This window comes from Struthio camelus, chromosome W (assembly GCF_040807025.1).
Source record: "Struthio camelus isolate bStrCam1 chromosome W, bStrCam1.hap1, whole genome shotgun sequence".
Lineage (NCBI taxonomy): Eukaryota > Metazoa > Chordata > Aves > Struthioniformes > Struthionidae > Struthio > Struthio camelus.
This window is the reverse complement of record NC_090981.1, coordinates 25,392,970-25,413,675: the sequence shown is the minus strand read 5'-3', so window position 1 is coordinate 25,413,675 and position 20,706 is coordinate 25,392,970. Positions and strand designations below refer to the sequence as shown.

Sequence of the window (20,706 nt, the reverse complement as noted above, 5' to 3'; positions counted from 1 at the left end):
ATGGCCAAAGGAAAAAAAAAAAAAAAAAAAATTGCATCCATTTGCTAGTAGATCCTTTACCTGTTTGCCCTCTTAAGGTCATTAACAAATTCTGCAGACTGCTGATGCCTGATTTCACTGCTCTTTGTGAGTCTCTCCAAAGCACTCACCAACTCTTGCACTCTAGCTTTCAGTTTCTTCTCCCTGGATCAGGAGAAAAGGAATAAGAAAATAATTTTCAAAACAGAAATAACACTTCAACTTGCAAGAGCATGCATGCAGCCAACAAGTTTCTTCCGTGTGTTAAGACTGGCAGGCTGAAAATATTTTCCTTAATACTACTTGGACAACACAGGATTTGCTTTTTTTTTTTTTTAAAAAAAAACAAAAACAACTTTGATACAGTGCTTTGATACAGAGTTAACGTTCCTATGTTAAACTTCTTCCAAAGATCGATTTTATAAAATTCATCATTTTGGAATATAGGATCAGAGCTGCAGTAGACAGAAAAGGTGAAAAACTTTTCTGATGGATCGTGATCTTGTATGAACTGAATCACACTCACAAATAATTGCAAAGATGCAATGCCTGGCATCTGCCGCCTTCTGCATCTTGAATGAGACAGTAAGGAAAACGATGACGAAAAAGGAAACAATGGTAATCATACAGAAATTTTAATTAAGAATAGCACACTAGGATTACTAGTAAAGCTAATCAAATTAATTTTTTCTTATGAATTACTACAGCTTCAGAGAAATTCCGTCAATTTCAGTTACTGCCTCAAATTTACCTGAATAACTGATACTACAATCTGATTGGAGCCCCCTCGTTTTTCTGAGGAGCCAGTGAGTCCAGGCCACTTGGCAGCAGGAAACAGAGAAGGTTAAGAACAACCAGAGAAGGGAGTACAGACACAAAGGGACAAGCACAAGAAATGCAGAAGAAATAAACACACAGGTATTTTCTTATAGGAAATGCTCTTTTTTTTCCTTCATATAATCTACAGTAGTGAGGTTTAAAACAATAACCAACAAAAAATGACATGAAGAGCGCTGAAACGGAAGTAAGGTACCTCGTGATCTAAGAGACAAAGAGAAAAAGAAAACAACGCAGAAGTTCTGGAGAGGAATAAGTATAAACGTTTGGGGTTTACAGATGGCTTTTTTTTTTTTTTTTTTTTAAAGATAGCTTAAAAGGCACCATCTGGCCCAGGTGAGCGAGCATGCGGCCTGCGGGTCCGTGACGGTGGGGCCCAGCCTTGGGCCCTTGCCCCGCAGCAGCCCCCAGCTGGGCAGCCCCCCTGGGCCGCTGCCTCCTCCCAGGGAGCTCCCAGCCGCGGGGCTGGCGCCTGCCCACAGCCCTCTCCGACACCGAGACCGGCTGCCCCCAGCTCTTGACTGGGGGCTCTGGAGCAGACAGCAAGGAGCCTTTCTCAGCAACTCACCCTCCCAGCGTAGGCAGCACAGAGAGAAAGCTATGAGATTTGAAGAGAGGGGACCAAAGTTAGATTTTTTTTTTTTTTTAATGCCGAGCATCACATTTGGGAAGTTTGCACGTATGGAGCCACATGTCCGTGCTTTACTGCCTAGAACCACCTTGCTGTGATCAGCTTTTTCCTCCTGTTTTTGTTGCACAAGTCAGTGTTGCTGCGAGTGAATTGGATTTCATCTCAACAGTAAGGCTACACCTAGCACCCATACAAGCTCCCTGAGCACCTTGGGAATTAATACTCATCGGAGATGGAAGATCCCAACATGAGGGCTCCGTGCTGATGAGGCTGCTGAAAAGGCCATTACTGAGGCGTGATCTGGCTCACAGACCCCTCACTGCTCGAATGGATGCTCCAGAAGAGAAGTGCTCCATAAGGTTTTCCAAGCCAAGGCTGCCTCTGCAAGGCTGACAGCTGGGCCAAAAACCCAGCCCAAACCAAAATGAACACCCCTGATCTGCCAGTGTACTTCATTTTCAGGCAGTCATTGAAAACTAGAGAAAAGCACTTCTCCAAACTCAAGCTGCACTCTGAGACAGCAAAAGACTTTCTCTAAAACTTGAAGAGCCTGACAGCAGTTTATTGCCCCAGAGTTTGCAAAACCTTCTGAAGTTGCCCTCAGACCAAGCTCATGCTCCGAAATCCCTGCTGTACTAGCCTGCAGTTCCAAGGCCGGCCTGGCCATGGCAGCATTTTATAACCAGAGACACAGACAGCTCATGAGGCACGTCTCACCGGGTCCATCTTCAGCAGCAGAAGGGCCTTGACAAAATACATCCGGGAAATAGTCCAAGCTAGCAATCTATCCCAGCACACTGCCGACACTTTTGTACTGGACAAATTAAAAAGGACATAAGAGAGCCCTTGTTGATCAAGAATCCTCAGTATTCTTTATGCAACCTTTGATTAAAGTAACATTAACTTTCAGGTTACTCACTTTTTTTCCCTTTAAGTGTTAAGAGCTCACCATCTTCTTCACCCCAAATATAAATTCTTATACCCTGCTTTAGCTAATAGAAGGACTTAGAACAGTCTATAGTTGAAATCTGTGTTCTGCAGAGAAAATAAGAACTAAAAAATCCCGGAGTTTTTACTTGCAATATAAGATCAAACGAGAACAGATCAGACCCAGCAGAAGTCAGACCTATTATCTAACTGTGCGCATGACACCACTGATAAGAGCCATGCAAGAACAGAACCAAGTGGCATAAATCTGGTGCTTGTCCCCAAGAACTGCCCAGCAGGGGCTCTGGAGGAGGCCCAGCAGCACAGCATCTTGCCCTGCCACCCAGCAGGAATAGCAAGTCGGCTGGAACAAGCATTTGTAGTTTTTGGGGGAGAGGGGAACAAAGAAGAAACCTAATGTTAAATCAGCCTGTGATTTTTTAAGTACAAGAAAAGGTATTGCTCTGAAGATACTGTGCACAGTCCCACGGGAGCCACAATTTATTTTAGCTGAAATTTGTAACACTCCGGCTGCAACAGGAGCCTAATGGACAAGGCACTAAGAAAGAAATGACAGAAAGTCTTGGAGGAACTTTTCACGCATGATGAAGTTTGGCTGCTACGGTGAGTGCTACCCGATAAGACTATCGCATCACCTTTTGTTTCTGTTTCTGCAAACACACCTCTCGAGCAGTAATGTTCACTCTCAACTCCACGGAAACATCTGCAGTGTTTCTTCACATCTGGCCTGTAGTATCTTTGTCTTGCTGCTTGCCAAAGCAGCAGAACCAGCGCGTTGCTGACTACCCCAGGCTAGTTAAACAACTTTCACATGCTAGTTCTAAGCCATCTAGCTAAATAGGCTTTGAGCAGAGGAGTAATGCTTCAAAGCTAGGCGCCTCAAACATAGATTATACCTGTAAAACATATGCATCCTCAATTTGTAGTGGCAAGATCCAGACAGTTCTGTTGCCTTGTGTTGATGTCAAGAAGTCAGTGAAAAGAGCACAGCTGCCTGCTCTTACCTTACTCCCATGGAAAGCAATGCAGCAGGTTGATAGCGTGTGCTGGAGCTCTACATACACCTCCCAAAATATGGCAAAAACAACAGATAGGAATTGAACACTTTTGGACTTGCAGCTCCTGCTTAAAAACATCTATCTATATATCCTCAGTTCAAGAGGCATTTCACCCAGGCATATGGACAGTATAGCAGCAACAGCAAAGGGACAGTAAATACCTTGTTTTAGTCTGGGAAATGAAGATGCAAACACTTGCTTAATGACAATTGCCTGCAAACTAAGCTTTTCTCCCACAGTGCTGCATCTTCTACTTTTAGCAGCAGATCAGAGACCTCAGAGCTGCACCTTCCTGGTCAGTCAGCAAAAGCTCTACCCCTTCATAAAATCCCATGCCTCACAATGCTCACTGTTCTCACTTCTTTTTCTACCACTAATTAGCTCAGTTTGGGTGGAAAGAATGCTCCTTATTTGTGTCTTTCCAATACTGATCCTTTAGTTTGGCAACGTACGGGAGTAATAATGAATCTTTGAGGTGCACTCTGTGTCCCATCACTACGTTACAGGCTTAGGTGTCTTTATGGAATCCGCAGCACCACTTCACTTTCCTGACTGCTCTTATAAATCAGCAGGCGATGAATAATCAAGCAAGCGCAGGCTTAATAAAACAGAACATCTGAAAACAGTCCTATTCATAACGCGGTATCTTTCCAGGATGAGAGCCTCTTAAAACCTGGCAAAACCCAGGCTGGAACTGCGTGTCACGAGACCGTTCGAACATCGTCCCGATAGGAATAGCTCTGTGGCTGCGGCAGGGTCTCCTCCTGCCAGGCAATCTTCCAGGGTCTGGAGAACGAACTAGCACAGAAGCTTACGTGCCAAACCCATGCTGCTACTGTGCCCCTGGGCTGCAACATAGAAAAATATGGATCCTGAGAAAGCATTTATGTGTGCATTTTGATTGGAAGAAGAGAGGGAGAGGCAAATATTTTCAGAAGAACGCGATTCCTATGATTCCCCCCAATTCAGGAGTCATTTGGACTGCAGAAGCCTGCACAGTTTTTGCTCTCAATAGTTCCTCTTCCAGCTGGCTGTTGGAGTTGTGGAAAACACAACAGCGGCACCTCATACCCACAGCGAAAATGAGCGCGTATCCCCAGAAACAGGGAACAAGCTTATGATCTGCGAGTACGGTTCGCTTGCACTGCAAGGGCTCCCTGCTGCAGGGCACTCAAGAAGTCAGCTGAGGAAATCCCCGACTGTGCTGTTAAAAGCTCAGAGCAGGTGTAATCAGAGCCCTACAGCCTACACTCATCCACTAAAAACCAGCAGGTCCAGTGAAAGGTCTAATGTGCTGGCAACAAAGATGGAATTCTGCGTTCCTTTCCTTCCGGGTTTTTCTGGACACGTTCAGGTTTTCTATGCCAAAATTCTTCCCAGGCAGATTTTCCTGCCCTTGCTCATCTTCTCTAGAATTCCCCCATGCTGCAAAAGCAGGAAGCTGCTCTTCCCCGGCACGCAGACAGCTTGTTTCTCTGCCCCTGGCTTGGAGCCTTCCCAGCCAACTCTTTCCCCTGCTGAACAAGCACAAGCACACTCTCTACCCCTCCGCACTCTCTGCCTGGGGTCAAGAGCACCCACGGCTCCTGCCAAACCTGGAGCAAAAAAGGAATAACGAGGTCTCTCCAGATCAGGAGGCGAGAAAGGTTTCTACAGCAGGGCTGAGGGAGTCAGGGCCCTTTGGGGCCTGACTATCCTACGTCTTGCCGTGTCGGGGAACATCCTCTCTTGCCCACCAGGAAGCGCTGCTTGCCAGCAGCAGAGCCCTTCACAGGCTGGCACCCCCGCCAGAAGGACACCGCTAGCTTCAGCTCACCCCGGCCCCCTGCTTTGCATACACAAAGCCACCCTGGGGTGGCCAGCCCAGGGCCGGAGGCCCCGTGGTTGTGCACCCACGTACCCAGGCCGCCCCTGAGCGCCAGCCCCCACTCGCGGCACCGGGGGAGGAGAGGGGCATCTCCTCCACGGCCCCGAGCTACGATGCCACTGTGCGAGGGAGGCCCACACCACTCTGCTCCCAATCCCTTTCCCCGTATCCTCCTGATAAAAACACGGCACCCTGCCTCACTTGGCTCTCTTTGGCTTTTTCTCCTCCACTTCCAGCTAAACAGGATGACACATACTTCCAGGCGTTTTCTCCAGGCGTTCCACTCCTCTCAGGAGAGCACAGCTGGACATTTAAAACAAATGCAGATTAATCCTCTTTTCACCAGCAGTTTAAACTAACATCTTAGGTCAGACTTGCATGCAGAATCCCCAAGCCAATTGAAGAGCGCGCTTGCCTCACTGCTCTGGGTTGGCCCGCTGAGGAAAACACCTAATATACAACAGAAATTTTTCTAAGGAACAACAAAACAACACTATGCAAATGCCAAAAGAGTTAATATTAACTTCTTCAGATGCCATGTCTTCCTACCCCACCACCCTGGGCACTGATGGACCTCAGTACACCAGTGCTGCTTGCCACCCATCCAAAGGTATCCTTTCCTGATGAGGGAGAAGACAGCAAATGCTTTAAAGCATGCTTTGCTGGTGTACAATGTTTTATCACTCTTTTCCTGATTGTCAGAAGCTCGGAGCTGGTTTCAGAAATCAGTGGGTACCACACGCGTGTGCTACATCGGCAGCAGGGGGACAGGCCAGGAGTGATCACGGAAACCCCAGGCTGGGGGCAGAAAGGGAGGACGGGCCTGGAGGGAGGCAGCCGAGTGCCTGCCGCACTTGGTGCTCAGACCTCCCACCCAGCTTTGCCAGCCTGACCTGGAAGTTTTCCAGACCTGGAGCTATTTGGAGCTCCCTGTGACAATCATGTCAAAGTGCACAGCAGCGCAGCAATTTAGATAACCACTCAGTGGTAAGGAGAACTACTTATTCCATGTCAAAAATAGAAGAAAAGAAAAATGACATTTATTTGTGAAGCACATAGAAAAAACAGCCACCCAAGACATCTGAGGAGTCTGTCCCTCATATCACCGTGAGCCATTCCCTTCTTGCAGGAAGGCTTCTCCGCGGGAATTTCCACAAACACCCCGTGCCTCCTGAGCCCCTCCGGCGGCCAAGAGAAACCACAGCAGGAGGCTGCACAGTTATGAAAAAACACAGATCCCTGAAATCAGCCATGGCTGCGGTCCATGCCAGTGTGAGGCGTGCAAATGTTTCAGAGCTCCACATCTCCCCGTTTAATGGCCATGACAGTGACAGGACAGAAACAAGCAAGTACAACGTAACTCTGACAAAAAGCAGCAGACGAGGCACTAGACACACTCATCCGTTGCTCCTAAGTGCTAATGCTCCCCGCTGCCCCTGCCTTTAGCTGCTGTGTGTTCACGCTCTATTTTGGCCAAACAGAAAGAGGATTTTACTGAGTCACTTCTTAATAGAAGTCTTAAATCTGAATCATTATAACAGCATGGGCTTTAGGCCTTCCTTTTTTCATTTCCGTATTGATGCTCATGATGGGCCAGAATTTCAGAGATGCTTCTACCTACTCCTGGATCCTGTTATCACGAACACTGCGGGGGGGGGGGGGGGGGGAGCCTTGAAAGCCAAGTCAAACTAGGATATCACCACACTTGAAGTCTGTGGAAGTTTAAAATAAAAACGTGGCCTGATACAACCCCAGCTGCCTTTGTGCCCAGAAAGAGCTGCTGCCTTGCCTTAGCACAGCTTTCTGTTGAAACGGTTGCTCTCCCGAACCACAAAGGCTGGCACAGCACAGGGTTGTGGTCCTGGGGCAGGCATAAGGGCCTGAGTCTACAAAGAGCATTACTGTGTCTCAATACAGAAGCTATTGCAATAAGACAACTTTTCTATGCACTTCTAGAAATATATGGAGTTTCCACTTCTAGAGAGGCAGGACAGTAGCTCTGTGCAAAATATAATACCTAGGACTTTTTTGTTAAGAGAAGGTAACTGCCAGTCCTACTGATTACTGCCCTTTTCTATCTACATGGCTACTCCCCCACTGGTAGCATCACTATCAAGTTGTCTTTTGGTTCAAAAGCCATCAGGCATGGTAAACGTACAGCTTCTCTGCTGTGACGCCAGGCGGAAAGTCACCCTTTTGCAAGGTAGATACTGAAACGTGGTTAGACTGACAAAATTCCCTTAACTCACATAACCCTGCACAGCAATTAGAGATCATCATTTTCTGCCAGTACCGACCCAGTTGAGATCTGAACAGTCTAGACATGAAGCGTTGTGTCCATCACGACCAATACCTGCTATTGTCACAATCCTTCCTGCCCAAATATTCTAATGGTTATAAAGGATTCTTTAAACACATAAATAAAATATACCTCTGGGCAGACACAAAAGCTATCAGCAAGTGGAAATACAATGAGAGACTGGGAGGACCTCAATAATCAGAACATTTCTACCAAGTCTGGGGAGAAGCTTCGTCCCGGCCAGCTTGGCCACTCTGCACAGACTCAAAAGAACTGAGATGGGGGAGAGACTCTTCATGTCACCTGCTAAAATAAGAGCGCTCCCTCCAGAAAGCTTTCTTATTTCCTCCTCCCTGCCATATCTAACACATTTATAAGCTGGTATGAGCCTTTTAAGTTAGAAACTTAAATAAGTAATCTACAATTCTCCTTTCCCCTGCAGCAGCAGGGCAGAACTTGCCAGTAAGGAACATGCCATTTTAAGGTCTCCCTCAGAGACTGTAACACTCCTGGTTTTTGGAGATTCAAACCAGATCCTCTTTCATAAAACTGGCCTACGGCACCAGCCCACAAGGGCGTCAGCACCAGGCCATCAGGCTGCTGGGAATACATTTTCACTCTCCCAAGAATGAAGTATTTCCTGCCAAATACCTCGTTTATGAATGTGTCAAACTCAAGAAAATGAAGTTTAGAGGCTTCATGTCCATTGAAACACTCCAGCAGCCTATTAGAAAGGAGGGAGGGGAAAAAATTGCTGGAGAGTCTTTGGCAGAAAATATTCGCACTTGCCTGAAACGGAACATTTCCAAATTAGCAGTCCTAGCCTGCAACACTGGAAACTTTGGTAACGTAAATGCAACTTTTACAACATATAACTTCCAGATAACTTACAATTCTGCTAGTTAACACATGGTTGGCCACGGAAAAGAAAAGCAGTTTCTGCGGAAAGCCCTGAAGACTGGTTTTGACATGGAACACAGCTATGGGATACCCTGAGTACTAGAATATGTAATGAAACAATAAATGAGGAGTTGCTGAATCCCCCCCTCCCTGGGATTTCCCCTCATGAGCACTACTAGCGACACCTCAGGGAGCTCCAAGACATGGATTCCAGATGTAAGAGAAAATCTGTGTCTGCAGAGGGAAGATAGGCAACCTCGGCAGACGAGACTTCTGCTGCAAACTCACTGGCAGACTGTGAACACATTAATGCTTCCAAACCACGCCAAAACCCAGGCCATAACAGCCTCCTGCAGTTTTATTTGGGTTTCACTGCTTCAATTAACTGAGAAGGATGTGACAGCTCTGCAGCAACAGAGGGAAAGACCAGCAAAGCACCAAGGGGGGAGCCGCCAGCACTTCTGCCTTTGGGAAGGCAGCATGGGGAGAGGGGCAGCAAGCGGGGCTGCTGAAGGAAATCACACACTGATTGGGGGACAGCTTCAAAAGCAACTGGACTTTTGGGAGGTGTCAAGTCTGAGTCCCCTGTCCTAGGAACCGCTGGTCCCTGCGCCAATATCTACTGCCTGGAGGTACAATAGATAGGTCCAACGGCTGGATGTGTGCACTAACTAAAACCAGCCATGACATACTCCCAAGTGTTTGTGTTTAAATATTGCCCCTAGGTTTCAGATTCAGTGTGGAAGCACTCAGCTCACTTGTTTCACATCTCCCTCTGCCCCCCCCCCCCCCCCCAGCAAAAACAGTAACTGGAAAAATTATGTTTTACTTGAAATTCTGGTCCCAGTTCTTTAGTGGGAAAGGAGGGTGCTGGAGGAGCCTGCAGGACCTCCTGGATCATGCAGGGTGCTGGCACTCCTCTTTCCACACAAGTGGAAAGAGCGCTGACGAATTGGCTTTTGCTAAGGACAGGCAGTTAAAGCCACTTTGTGCCTAAAGGTGCCACAGTTACTCCTGACCGTTCTGTGTTTTAGCACTTGCACAGGGTAAAATACACCTCCATTATCTTATAACTTTTTGTGAATCCACGATAGAATAAATCTCACTAAGGTATCTGCGACTCCGTTTATGCCAAGACCACAATTAAGAATTGCTGGTATTTTTTAAGCATAGCTGTTGCTAACCACGTCCCAGCATGGCTTCCCCAAGTGTTAGACAGACTTTCTATTGATTTTCAGACAGAAGACTGCAGGATAAGGAAACTAAGCATTCAGCCTGACTTGGCTGGCACACTGATTAGGGAGAAAAATACCCTGTCCACACAGCTCACAGAAACTGTGCTTGAGCCCCGCTGGCAGCACCAGTCACATTTAGTACAGTCATATTTCCATTACACAGACTTTGCTCCAAAATTTATGTACAGTTTAATCCGATTATTTTTCTTTCCCATTTCTGCCTGACAAACTGTACTTGCTAGGCCCCTAGCTGGAAATCCATGCTAATCAACTTAAGGCACAGTAGATAAAGCAAAGTTTTTCCTCTGTGTAGTCAACAAACCACATTTCATGACTTTACTCAAGTCTCTGCTAACTAAGGTCACTGGCACCTTCTTGAAACCAGAAGCAAACAACAACAGGAAAAAGCTACGGCATGAGTGAAGGTAGAAAATGCCAACAGAGCTGCTCACACCAGGACTCGAGCCTGGGGGGTGTGGGGGAAGCCAATGGCTCTGTGCACTGTTTTATTTAAATCACTTTGTTGTTGGGTTTTATCCACCCACGCACAAATGACAGTTTTGATTTTTTTTAACCACAGAATTTTTGTTTCCTGCATCAGGCAAACTAAACATTCAGCAACTGCCAGACTATTAAGCAAATGGTATAAGCTGTATTGATTTTGCAGTGGCAACGATCTTACATTTTTACATAATACCTTTTAGGCTTAAGCGTCCCTAGGCACACTACGAGCTGCACCTATGAAAAAAGTGGTTCAAGAATGAAACGCAACAGCTGTCAGAGAGGATGTTCCACCATTACAGAGCACTCAAATGCTGGAAAAGCAAAACATTCTCTTTCTGACCAAAATCCTTAGTAGCATTTTAGACAGTTTCAAAATACAATAACCAAATCGGACATTAGATGGCCGTGTCTTACAAAAGGTGGGATACGAATTGAAACGATTACTGAAACAGTATCTTTGCCATGAACGCTACCACATATTGGGTGCAGTGAAAACTGCTGCACAAACACACGCCTAGTTAATGTATAATCGTACTGAAAGCTTTGGCTTAAAACACGGCTGTTGATAAAAAGAGTTTGTCAAGACATCAATTTTTTTCTCTTGTCAGAGAGCTAATGTTTCACACAACAGCGTTCCTTTGTAATCAAACTATGGCTCTGCTTACATACACAGGGAGGTAAATGCAGTGTCTGAATCGCCAAAATCACTGTAATTCCCACTCCTGCAACTCTCACCCAAGTTCTAATCTACAACCAACCTTCTTAACCAAAGATCAGATTCAAATCCCATCTCTACTATTGGCTTTCTGCATGCCCTCAAGCAAGATACATCACTGGTTTTGCCCTCATATTCCTGTTGCCTAAATTTGGAACAATAATTCCCAACATTTCAAAGGTTTCTTAAGGATAAACTTCATTTGGATTTGAGAGAAGCTGTATGAACACTGGAGAGGAGCACCATGGAAAGACTTTAGCAACCGAATAACAATAGCAGAAGAGAGGGGAAGGTTAGAAAAACAAACTTTGATTCTTTTCCTTCTCAAAGGAAACATCTGTGATAGTTCTTAAAACCGATCCAGGGTACGAGTTAAGGCTCAGAACTAAATCTCGCTCAAGACCTACAGAACAAGTCATGCCTTCAGTAAAGGGAGTTGCTTACCGCCTGAGCGCGTTTGTCAGTTCAGCAGTCAGTTCACTCTCGCTGTATGGTCTCAGCTCAGCTAACGTTAACGGTGTTGCGGTGCCATCACTGCATTCCTGAGAAATGAGCCAAGATTATCTAATTTGGAGTTGCTTATTATCTAATGGAAGAACTCTGAAAACCTCTAAATTCCCACCTACTTTAAAAAATGGAGGTGCAATAAACATCACAGTGTCACAGAAACATGGCAGCGTATCAATATAGCAAGAAATGAACTATCAGATTCATACTCTGCAGATCCTTCTAAATGTCTTCTAAACCACCAGAGCACACTGATCTGCAGAATTTGACTATAGCATGCATAATTCCTGGTACCTTACACGCTTTTGACACCACACTTGAAGCAAAGCAGCACAGGACCAAAAAAATTCAGACGATGCTTTGCCAAAAACTCTTAAATAAGGATAGCCCTACCACAGTTCTGTTTTTGTTTTTAAATACACTAGTGAGGTTTCATGGGGACACAGAACTAAAAGAACAGGATTAAAGTTCTCCTAGGTATCACTATTTCTTCACGCAAACTACTAATGAAAATGCATAAAACTGTTAAATATATTTCTGTTAAATAAATTTCATATTAAGGGGAAAAACTGTTAAATAAATTTCATATTAAGGGGAAAAATCCTCATTCTCAAATCATTACAGACCGTCTGATTTGCAAAAGGAGATTATAACTACAATGCTCTAGCTGCTTCATAGAGAAATGACCTTCAGTTTATCACATTTTGGGGTGGGGGGTGGGGGTGAGGGGCGGGTGTTTTGCTTAGACCTTCTATACCACTGCTATCTGCTTCCAAGGCCTGGCAACAGGCAAGACACAACATGCTCATCCACAGCAGCTTATGTGTTAGTTGGGAGGAGTACAACAAAGCCATTCACAAGAACAATAACCTCATTTTAGCCAAGGTTTAGCAGTAACCCTGAAAAGCACTCATAAATCACAGGATGGAAGGAATCATCTAATAACTGGAGGAAAAGGCATGCACATATAGAAGAAGAGCAGAATGATTAACATGCTAAACGCTGTAGGGAGGAAGGGGCACACTGGTTTTGGAGACTTGCTTTAATTCCTGACCTTGCCCAATTTGTCTTTGCTGCCGCTGCTAGTAGAGCTGAGAGACCTCATTCTCTGCTCTTTTTGCTCTTCCACTTCAGACTTCAAGTGCTCGATGTGGACGAGGTAGGCCTGTTCCTGGGCCTCTCGGGTGCTCAATTTCAATTCCAACGCCTTCTTCTCCTTCTCCAGAAGGTAAAGCTGCGCCTTCAGCTCTGCCATCTCCTCCTGTTGAAGAAACGTTATCAGCATGCTGTTTCTTGGGACTACATACCCAAAAGGAAGGCACATCTAACAAGGGATTCATTCACTCCTACTACTCAAGAGTGTTCTTTTCAGTGAAGAACACTAGCAGCATCTGGAAGGCTTTTTCACTGAATATGACTACACAGCATGTTTGTAAGCAAAAGCAACTGAAAAGTATTGCAAAGCTGAGACTCAGAGGGCTGCAATACCTTGAGACTAAGCGAGTGTCAGGAGCTGTGCCATCCCTTAATCACTCTCTCAGAAACAAACCCAGAGGCACTAGACCAGCTGAGGTGCCGCACCTAGAGTATCAAGGATCTGAGAGCGATACCACAGCTGCTGAAGCTGCGGTTCCACCTTGCCCTTCCGAGACTGTTGCCCCATAAACAGGAGTGCCTGAGCTGCTGTGAAATAGCTCCTGAAGTGCCACAGTTTCCAGGCAACTGATAAATAAGAATTAGCATCTGTTTACCTCATTACACTAGAATGAAACTTGAGGAAGTAGCAGAGCAAACACAGACCACATATTCCTGCCTCATACTGCCAGCCCCTGTGGCACAATCAATTAGCCAAAAAGGGCAACTGCGAATAGCATCATCAGATGTCCTGTTTTAGTCTCCCTCCTCAAGATGGTCAGACAATTTCAGGTCCATTACAATTGCACTAGCTTACATTCTTCCCTAAATATGATCCACAGAAGATGGAAACTGGTACTTCATTTAAAAAAAAAAAAAAAAAAAAAGCTCAACTCTGAGAGCTAGTTCTTGTGCATAATTCTTCTGCCACTCTGATAGTTATGACAAGGCTGTCAAATATCGTAACGTAACGACAGCTATGTGGGGATAGACTTCCGCTTGAACGTCTGCTCTCTGACAGCAGCTCAGAGTTGCCTGGGCAGAATTATAAGAACAAGGCAAGAGCCCAGTGGCCGGCCTTTCAGCCCACTCTCCTGGCCTCCTGCGCATCACAGCTGACAGGATTCTTGAACCAGAGAGGTCTTTGGGTTTAACAACTCTTGAGAAAAGTTTCTTCCATGAAATGTCTAGTTATTTTCTGAACCTATGAAAACCCAGTGTCCGCAGAATACTTTGAAAAATTGTTCTAAAATTTAATCTATATTATATGTTAAAAACCCACTACCAAACAAACAAACCAACCCCCAAACCAAAGCCTCCAGAAGCATGTTCTCATTTTTGAGCTTGCCACACACTAGTTCACTTCATGGGCTCTAACACTGAGTTCACACAGCTGTTTAGCTGTTTTCTGTATTACAGTTCAAGCTCTAGACTTGTTCACTCTGTAAACATCTTTGAAAGAAAAAAGTTCCCTGTTACATGGCCAGTCTAAAAAAAAAAAAAAAAAGTGATGTTTTTAAACAGAAATCATATGCTAGGTCACAAAAATGTCAGAAGTGTCTTGTCATATCCTTCAAATACAATTCCCTTTGTACAATATCCATTGTTAACAAAGACCATATAAACAAAAATCTTGGCACATATTTAGATTAACTTTCTCCATAGAAGAGAATCCATGTTCCTACCCCAAAATTCACTCTCCAGATACAGTGCAGGCAGCGCTCACAGAGGCAGTACAGTTACAGCGATCGCAGGTAATCATTGGCTTATTCAGCAATACCAACCTCGCAAAAATGAAAGTTATAGGAGCTGAACTGGATTGTCTAGTATGCTTAAAGTATATGCACTGAGCTTAAGCCTCACTTTATAGAGCCATTAATCTACTTAGTGAAGGCTGTGAAGTAATTTGAACAGTCTTTTGGCTCTTATGTGAGGAAAAACTTTTCTTGCCGGGGTGGGGGGAAGGGGGGACTCCAAAGGTACCCTCCACCCCATCCCTTAGTCTTCTCATGTCAGGGCAATGGGGACTTGGAAGATGAGGAGCAAAGATAAAGCAGGGGAAAAGTAGAGGGATTGTCAGCCCATGTCTTATAGGGGCTCTCAGAAAAGGAACAGAAAGGAAGGGAAAGGAAAGACTGAAGTTAAAAATCGAATCTACAAGTTGAGGATGCTGGTACGGACACTTGAAGGGACAGTGGCAACTAGTAACATTTGATGGGGCAAAATGTAAGCAAGTCAGGTTTATTTATAGAGTTAATTAGCCTTTACATATGCAATAACTTTTCCGTGAAAATATGTTTTCTAAGATAGCATCCAAATTTTACTTCAATGGCAACATCAGCTTTATCTCTATATCTGCTATCTCCTCCTCCCTTTTTTTTAATTAAAGGATGCTGGTGAACCTCTCTGTAGTTTAACATACATGTTTTTTTAGAGTGCGGGCCTGAAGCACAAGGGGCAGTTACAAAACGAAGCACTGCAAGAGGAGCTGCCCACCGGCCACTCCTCCAACTGATTGCACAAGACTTGGGTGAACCATGCAGCTTCACAAGCTTCAAGCGCCTAATCTAGCAGTCATTTCAAGACAAAGCCATTGAATACTGGGGAATATTTTGTATCTGCAGTCATATTCCAATTCCCAATCTGGGCAAAAGCATGAGTGAAAGTTAAAACATCCCGGATTCAACGCAATCAGAAATGCCACAGCACGCTCAAAATTAAAATTTGTGTTTTATTCTTCTGACATGAGCACATCCAACAGCAAGGACTCTTACGTGGCAAAATGTTCTAGAAAGTCATGGAAAGGGGCCCCAAGAGGATCACAATACACAAGGTGGAATACATTATCTTTCAGAAGCAAAACAAATACCTGAGCAGATAAAGCATATATGAAAGCTCTGGCTAACTGTATTTTACCCTATACAGGTATAAGAGCATTTGTTAAATGCTTTAACAAAGGATTCTTGACATTTTCTGCAAAGAGATTGTCGTCTCAAAGCACATTATAAGCAATATTATCACCATCTGTACACAAAGGAGGAAAAATTATCAAAGAAAGAGTTGAGACTTCTTATCTAGATTCTGAGTCCTCTGAAATGCAGGAAAAGGCTGCAAACCAAGAATTGTTTACACCCATCAAAAGTAATCTCCTTGCTAACTGGGGCATGACAACAACAACTGACCTCAAAGCCAGATCCACTGAATGATGACAAACAGCAGCCAAAAATATATTTGGAAACATGGTTAATTATTGCTCGAAGCACAGAATCGGATTTTACAGAAATAGTGGTGGACCTACTACGTTTTATACGCTGGATCACTAAGAGAATAAACACGGCATCATTAAACACTGGAACAGAACAAAGTACGAGGCTTCCCGACACTACCCCAAGCCATCTCTTTACGGACCAGATTCATCAATAATAAAGAATGAATGTGTAATACCATCAGCACAACACATAGATGCAAGAAGCAACATAACTCACGTGGTGACCAGTTTTTACTGGGAGTCATAAATGAAAGGTGCTGAAAGATGCAGCAGAGATTCCAACAGAGATGCATGTTTCAAGAACACGGCAGCAGGTTGTTAACACCCAAAAGTGTAGGAAATCCTTGAGTAGCCCCATCAAACCTTGCTAAGAATGGAGGGAACAGATTACAGAGATACTTGACAAAGTCCCCCACAGCACCATGAGACCATTTGCTTCAAGTAAAACAAAAATTGCCGTAAGAAAATTGAAATTCTCCTATCATCTCAGAAGAAGGCAGATATATAGGCTATTTTGTATGAGCTGCATGCTCCAAATAATAGACACGAATAATAAACTCGAAGGTGACGGCATCCTGGTGAACTGCCCCCTTCGGTTCAGCACTGCTATAGCTTGTCAAACATACGAGCCGCTTGCAACGCGGACCTGAGCAACAACCACGGATGCTAATAAGGCAGCACGTTTTCTCAAGACCAAAGCAAGCAGAGCACAGCTCTGCCTATTTGCCTTTTGAAATGCTCCACACAGAGAAGAAAGGCGGGAGTCTTCAATTTCTGCAGCAGGAGAGCAGTTGCTTTCCAGGCTTTGACAAGCATGAGACTTTTCCCTATGTCCCTTTCAGAAACCTAGACATTTTCTGAACTTATGAATTCCCACAAAGTACAACAAGTGACAACCAACGGACACTGCTGTCAGTTCCCCTGGGCCAGAAAGGACTGACACTGACTCCAGACACCTACGTAAAACGTGTGTCTATTCCAGGTTCCACTGCACACAAACTATCAAGACGTTATTTTCTTCCGGGGACAATTCCTGCAGTGCAAATCCAGTGTGCTAAGTCTAGTTAGGAGTGCAAAACACATGTCAAAAGACAGCTGATCATTTAGTGAATGAAAGGATCACCATCACTCAAAATTGTGCCAGAAATCATGATGTGCAACTATTTGGGTTCCTGTGAAGTTAAGGAAGGCACAGGCATTAATCACAGGGATAGCTCTGCAGTTTGCCCTTGCCAGTCGATTTAAAGCTAGAGGTGAACATGATGTACAAGACATTTCAGCGAAGATCTGGAGGCAAAGAAGGAGAACGGGAAGCATGATGTTTGAAATACACATCTAATAATTTGCAAGAGTCTTTCGGTATGTCTTACTTGCTTTCATTATGGGGAATATACTGCTCAGCTGGACATAATATATTCTAACAACTAATATAACTTTAAAACTTCTGAGTGTTACCAGGGAATCTTTTTCTCTGGACTGTAAATATTAAACGCTATAATGCAAAATTACGTTTGTCATCAGATGGAAAGGCAATACCACTAAGAATACAATTATCAGTACTAAGCTACCAGTTAGCCAACACTATCGGACCTAAAAAAAAAAAAAAATCTACAGATTTAGAAGCTTTCATCTAACATATCTGCCACTAGTTCACTGTAGCAGGACTTGTCAATACACAGAAGTTAAACTTACTTAAACTGAACTAAAAGCAGACAATTTCTGAATGCAGATGCACACTTGTGTTCCCTTTAATATGTTCCCATGTTTTAGTTCACCTCTCTAAATTCACAAAGCCAATAAAGAAGCCAGGTGGAAAATGACTTCAGGTCTACACCTGGTTGGTAAAAGTCAGGCCTCAGGGAGCAGGGTATTCTCCTAAAACCGCTGCTACTGCAACTCATCACCATATAGCCTTTGCTCCTGCTCTAAACTGAGCCACACACTGGAGCAAAGTGTCTAGAACAGCCCTAGACTAGTGAGTGCTTGAGAGCACAAAGGATGATAACTTTTGACAGACCATTCTTCCTCCTAGGGCAGTATTAAAAGAAGGTGAATTTGTTCTGCTTCAGCTCACAAATATTGGAGACACACATTTGCAAGCTTGTAAGTAAAGTAATGAACTGTCTCATGGGAAGTGTTGTATCATACTTTTGGTCACCCTCAAGCAACTCAGCTGCCATATCTCTGAGAGAGAACATTTGGTTTGTCAAGGAGAACGTTCCAAGTTTAGAGCCACGGATGAAGTCTTCGCCTAATCCAAAACACACAGATCTCGTCACTGCTAATGCTTTGCCTTCTGTCACTTTCACTATTGGAAAGCAATTTTCAGCCCTTATTCGCTTCAACAAAGTAACCCTTTAACACCCGCCGATCACTATCAAAGCCTTCCGTAAGCGTGACTTTATTAGCGTGTTTTGTAGCACAGAGGGATTGTCAGCAGCACAGTCAGCCTGTTAAATATAATAAAAACAACTATAAATAAAATACCTTCATTGCCATAAGCTCCTGCATCAAGACTGCATTTTCCAGGTCTAGCCTCTGGCTGTCTCCACGAGGTTTAACGTCATAACTAAGGGGATCAATGTGGATGCTTTCTAGCTCCAGCATTGTCAGCTTCACTGCTGCCCTGTCATTCTTCAACTGCTGTATGTAATCCTTCAACCGCTGCTCATCCTCCTTTGTAAACTCTGTGTCACAACTGCTTGCAGTTGAGCTGGTAGTACTGGAAAGAGAAAGCACAGCATTAAAACACACTGGGAATAAGATCTAGATTTTTGTACAAAATACTCTCCCAATACTTAGGATTTGTTTTCATCAACACAGACTTAAAGTTCACAGAAAGGACACAGGTAGCGTGGACTGGATGGTGCAATGTTCAAAAGATGCAGAGAGGTATGACAAATGCAGAGCTGGAATTTAATTCTCCAAGCCCCGTGAGAAAACCAAATCAGTGGCTACTTGTCTGCAAAGCCAGATATTTAGCAACATGTAGTTGAATTAGTTTTCCTGGAACAGTGACTTGTGAAACAAGGATTTTTTTTTTTTTTTTTCAGTTTGAAGAAAAACGCTACTTAAGATTTCTCAGCGATACCCTAGCAGTGAAAGCCTCTGCGTGCTGCTTTACCACTGAGTCTTCATCTTCCTTGGTAAGAAGCATCTGCTAAGAAACGAGAATCAGTCCAGCCCTTACTTATATCTGCTGATGGTAGTACCAATTATCTTGTGAATTTTTTTAATGGACACCTGTAGGAATCAACCTGAGAAAAAAATCCACTGACAGATGTCAGGCAACAGCATCTTTCAATTCATGCTAAGGTTAATTTCACAGAACACCAAAATCCCTTCAGGCGTGCAGGGGTTTAAAACAAGCCCATAATTTAGCAGTTCTTTTGATAAAAAGACTTGATGGAACATTCTTTTTCTAAGGGGATAGTTTCAAACGAATGGCTGACCATTAGCCTGCCTCAGAAATGTTTACAAAGCGATTCTACAAAGGGAAAACTAACGCCTTGGTAAGAGCGCGGGTGCCTCAGTGCTGCATCCCCACCTACACGCATGCCAGTGCTGTAGGGGGCTGAGACTGACACAGCCTTAGCGTTCCAGGGCTGAATATAGTTGCAATAACACTAAAAGGAAAATAAAATGCCCTGTTGTTTCTATAACCTCACTCAAAGCTGCCTGCTGTCTCCTGAGGACCTGTAATCAGCTGCTGGGCGAGGGATAAGTCATCCATTAACTGTGCTTGTCTGGAATGCTAGATGATCTCAGTTATCAGCAGGGGAATAAATCACTTTCTGTATCAAATTGCACTGTTGTTCAACATTTTTGGAGGAAGAAAAAGCCCCACCCGCTACATGCTGTGAGAGTCAGGATGATGTCCTAAAATATATTATGCATGTGAAAAAGGAAGAGAGCGCCTTGGTTTTTTTCTCTTCTTTGGCTATACTTCTGCCGAAGCTGCACTGATTTTAAAGTGCCTCAGATAGTTGCCAACGAGTCTTTCCACAAATTCCAAGCACAGCCTTGGAGGAGATGGAGAACTGGCAGATCTACAAAGATTTCTCAAAATCTTTCCCCCTTGTGAAATATCCCATTACAGGTTTTTACTACAGTTTTCTGTTTATTCCGTATTATCCCCTCCTCCTCTTAGGGATAATCGGTGCCATATTTACCAGAAGTGCAAACCAATCTTGGCTTTCATTTTCATCCATTTCCATCTGCAGTGAAGCTAAAAGCACTCTGTGTCTATACTAATACAGAAATTCTTCCAGGTTGAAATGTTTACTTTTTTTTCATACTTAGTCCTTCATGTCTTCAAAACACTTCATAAGCACTGCTCCACTGAGTCTAACGGCACCCTTCTGAAGTAGATACCGATAAGGAAAAACGAGGACAGACAGCGTAAGAGATACTTAATTCGATACTGAATGGTATTGCAAGTTTCCTCAGCACCCAAAGACTACAACTGTAGTTTTTTTGGATTAAATATAAAATAGCTGTTGTTGGAAAAAGGATAGCCCTTAAAGTCTACACAGGCTTCAAATTCTGGGACGCAAACAGCTCATCTTAGTTTTCACTTACAAAGAAAAGAAAATCTAGCCCTCCCTCTGGGAATGGAACCTGAGCACAAATGCTGGAAGTCTACTGTTGTCGCATACTGTTGTATTGTTGAATCTCATACTCGCTGGATATTCACAGATCTGGCCCTTAAAGATCTCCGGCTATACACGTATCCTTTTGCGGAGAGCAGTGCAAGCCAAGGAAGGCAGTCTGGGCTGCTGCCAG

At 44.1% G+C, this 20,706-nt stretch overlaps 1 protein-coding gene across 10 annotated transcripts in view; it reads right to left on the bottom strand.

Moving 5' to 3' along the window:
- LOC138060877 (colorectal mutant cancer protein) overlaps window positions 1-20,706 on the bottom strand; it is a 213,148-nt gene that overhangs the window by 4,444 nt on the left and 187,998 nt on the right. For all 10 annotated transcript variants that reach the window (XM_068924301.1, XM_068924299.1, XM_068924302.1 and 7 more), the window contains 4 exons: window positions 18,409-18,643; window positions 12,574-12,780; window positions 11,457-11,554; window positions 61-183 (listed from right to left, as the gene is read on the bottom strand). In XM_068924301.1, coding sequence (XP_068780402.1) covers window positions 61-183; window positions 11,457-11,554; window positions 12,574-12,780; window positions 18,409-18,643 — 663 coding nt within the window. The remainder of the gene's footprint in view (window positions 1-60; window positions 184-11,456; window positions 11,555-12,573; window positions 12,781-18,408; window positions 18,644-20,706) is intronic.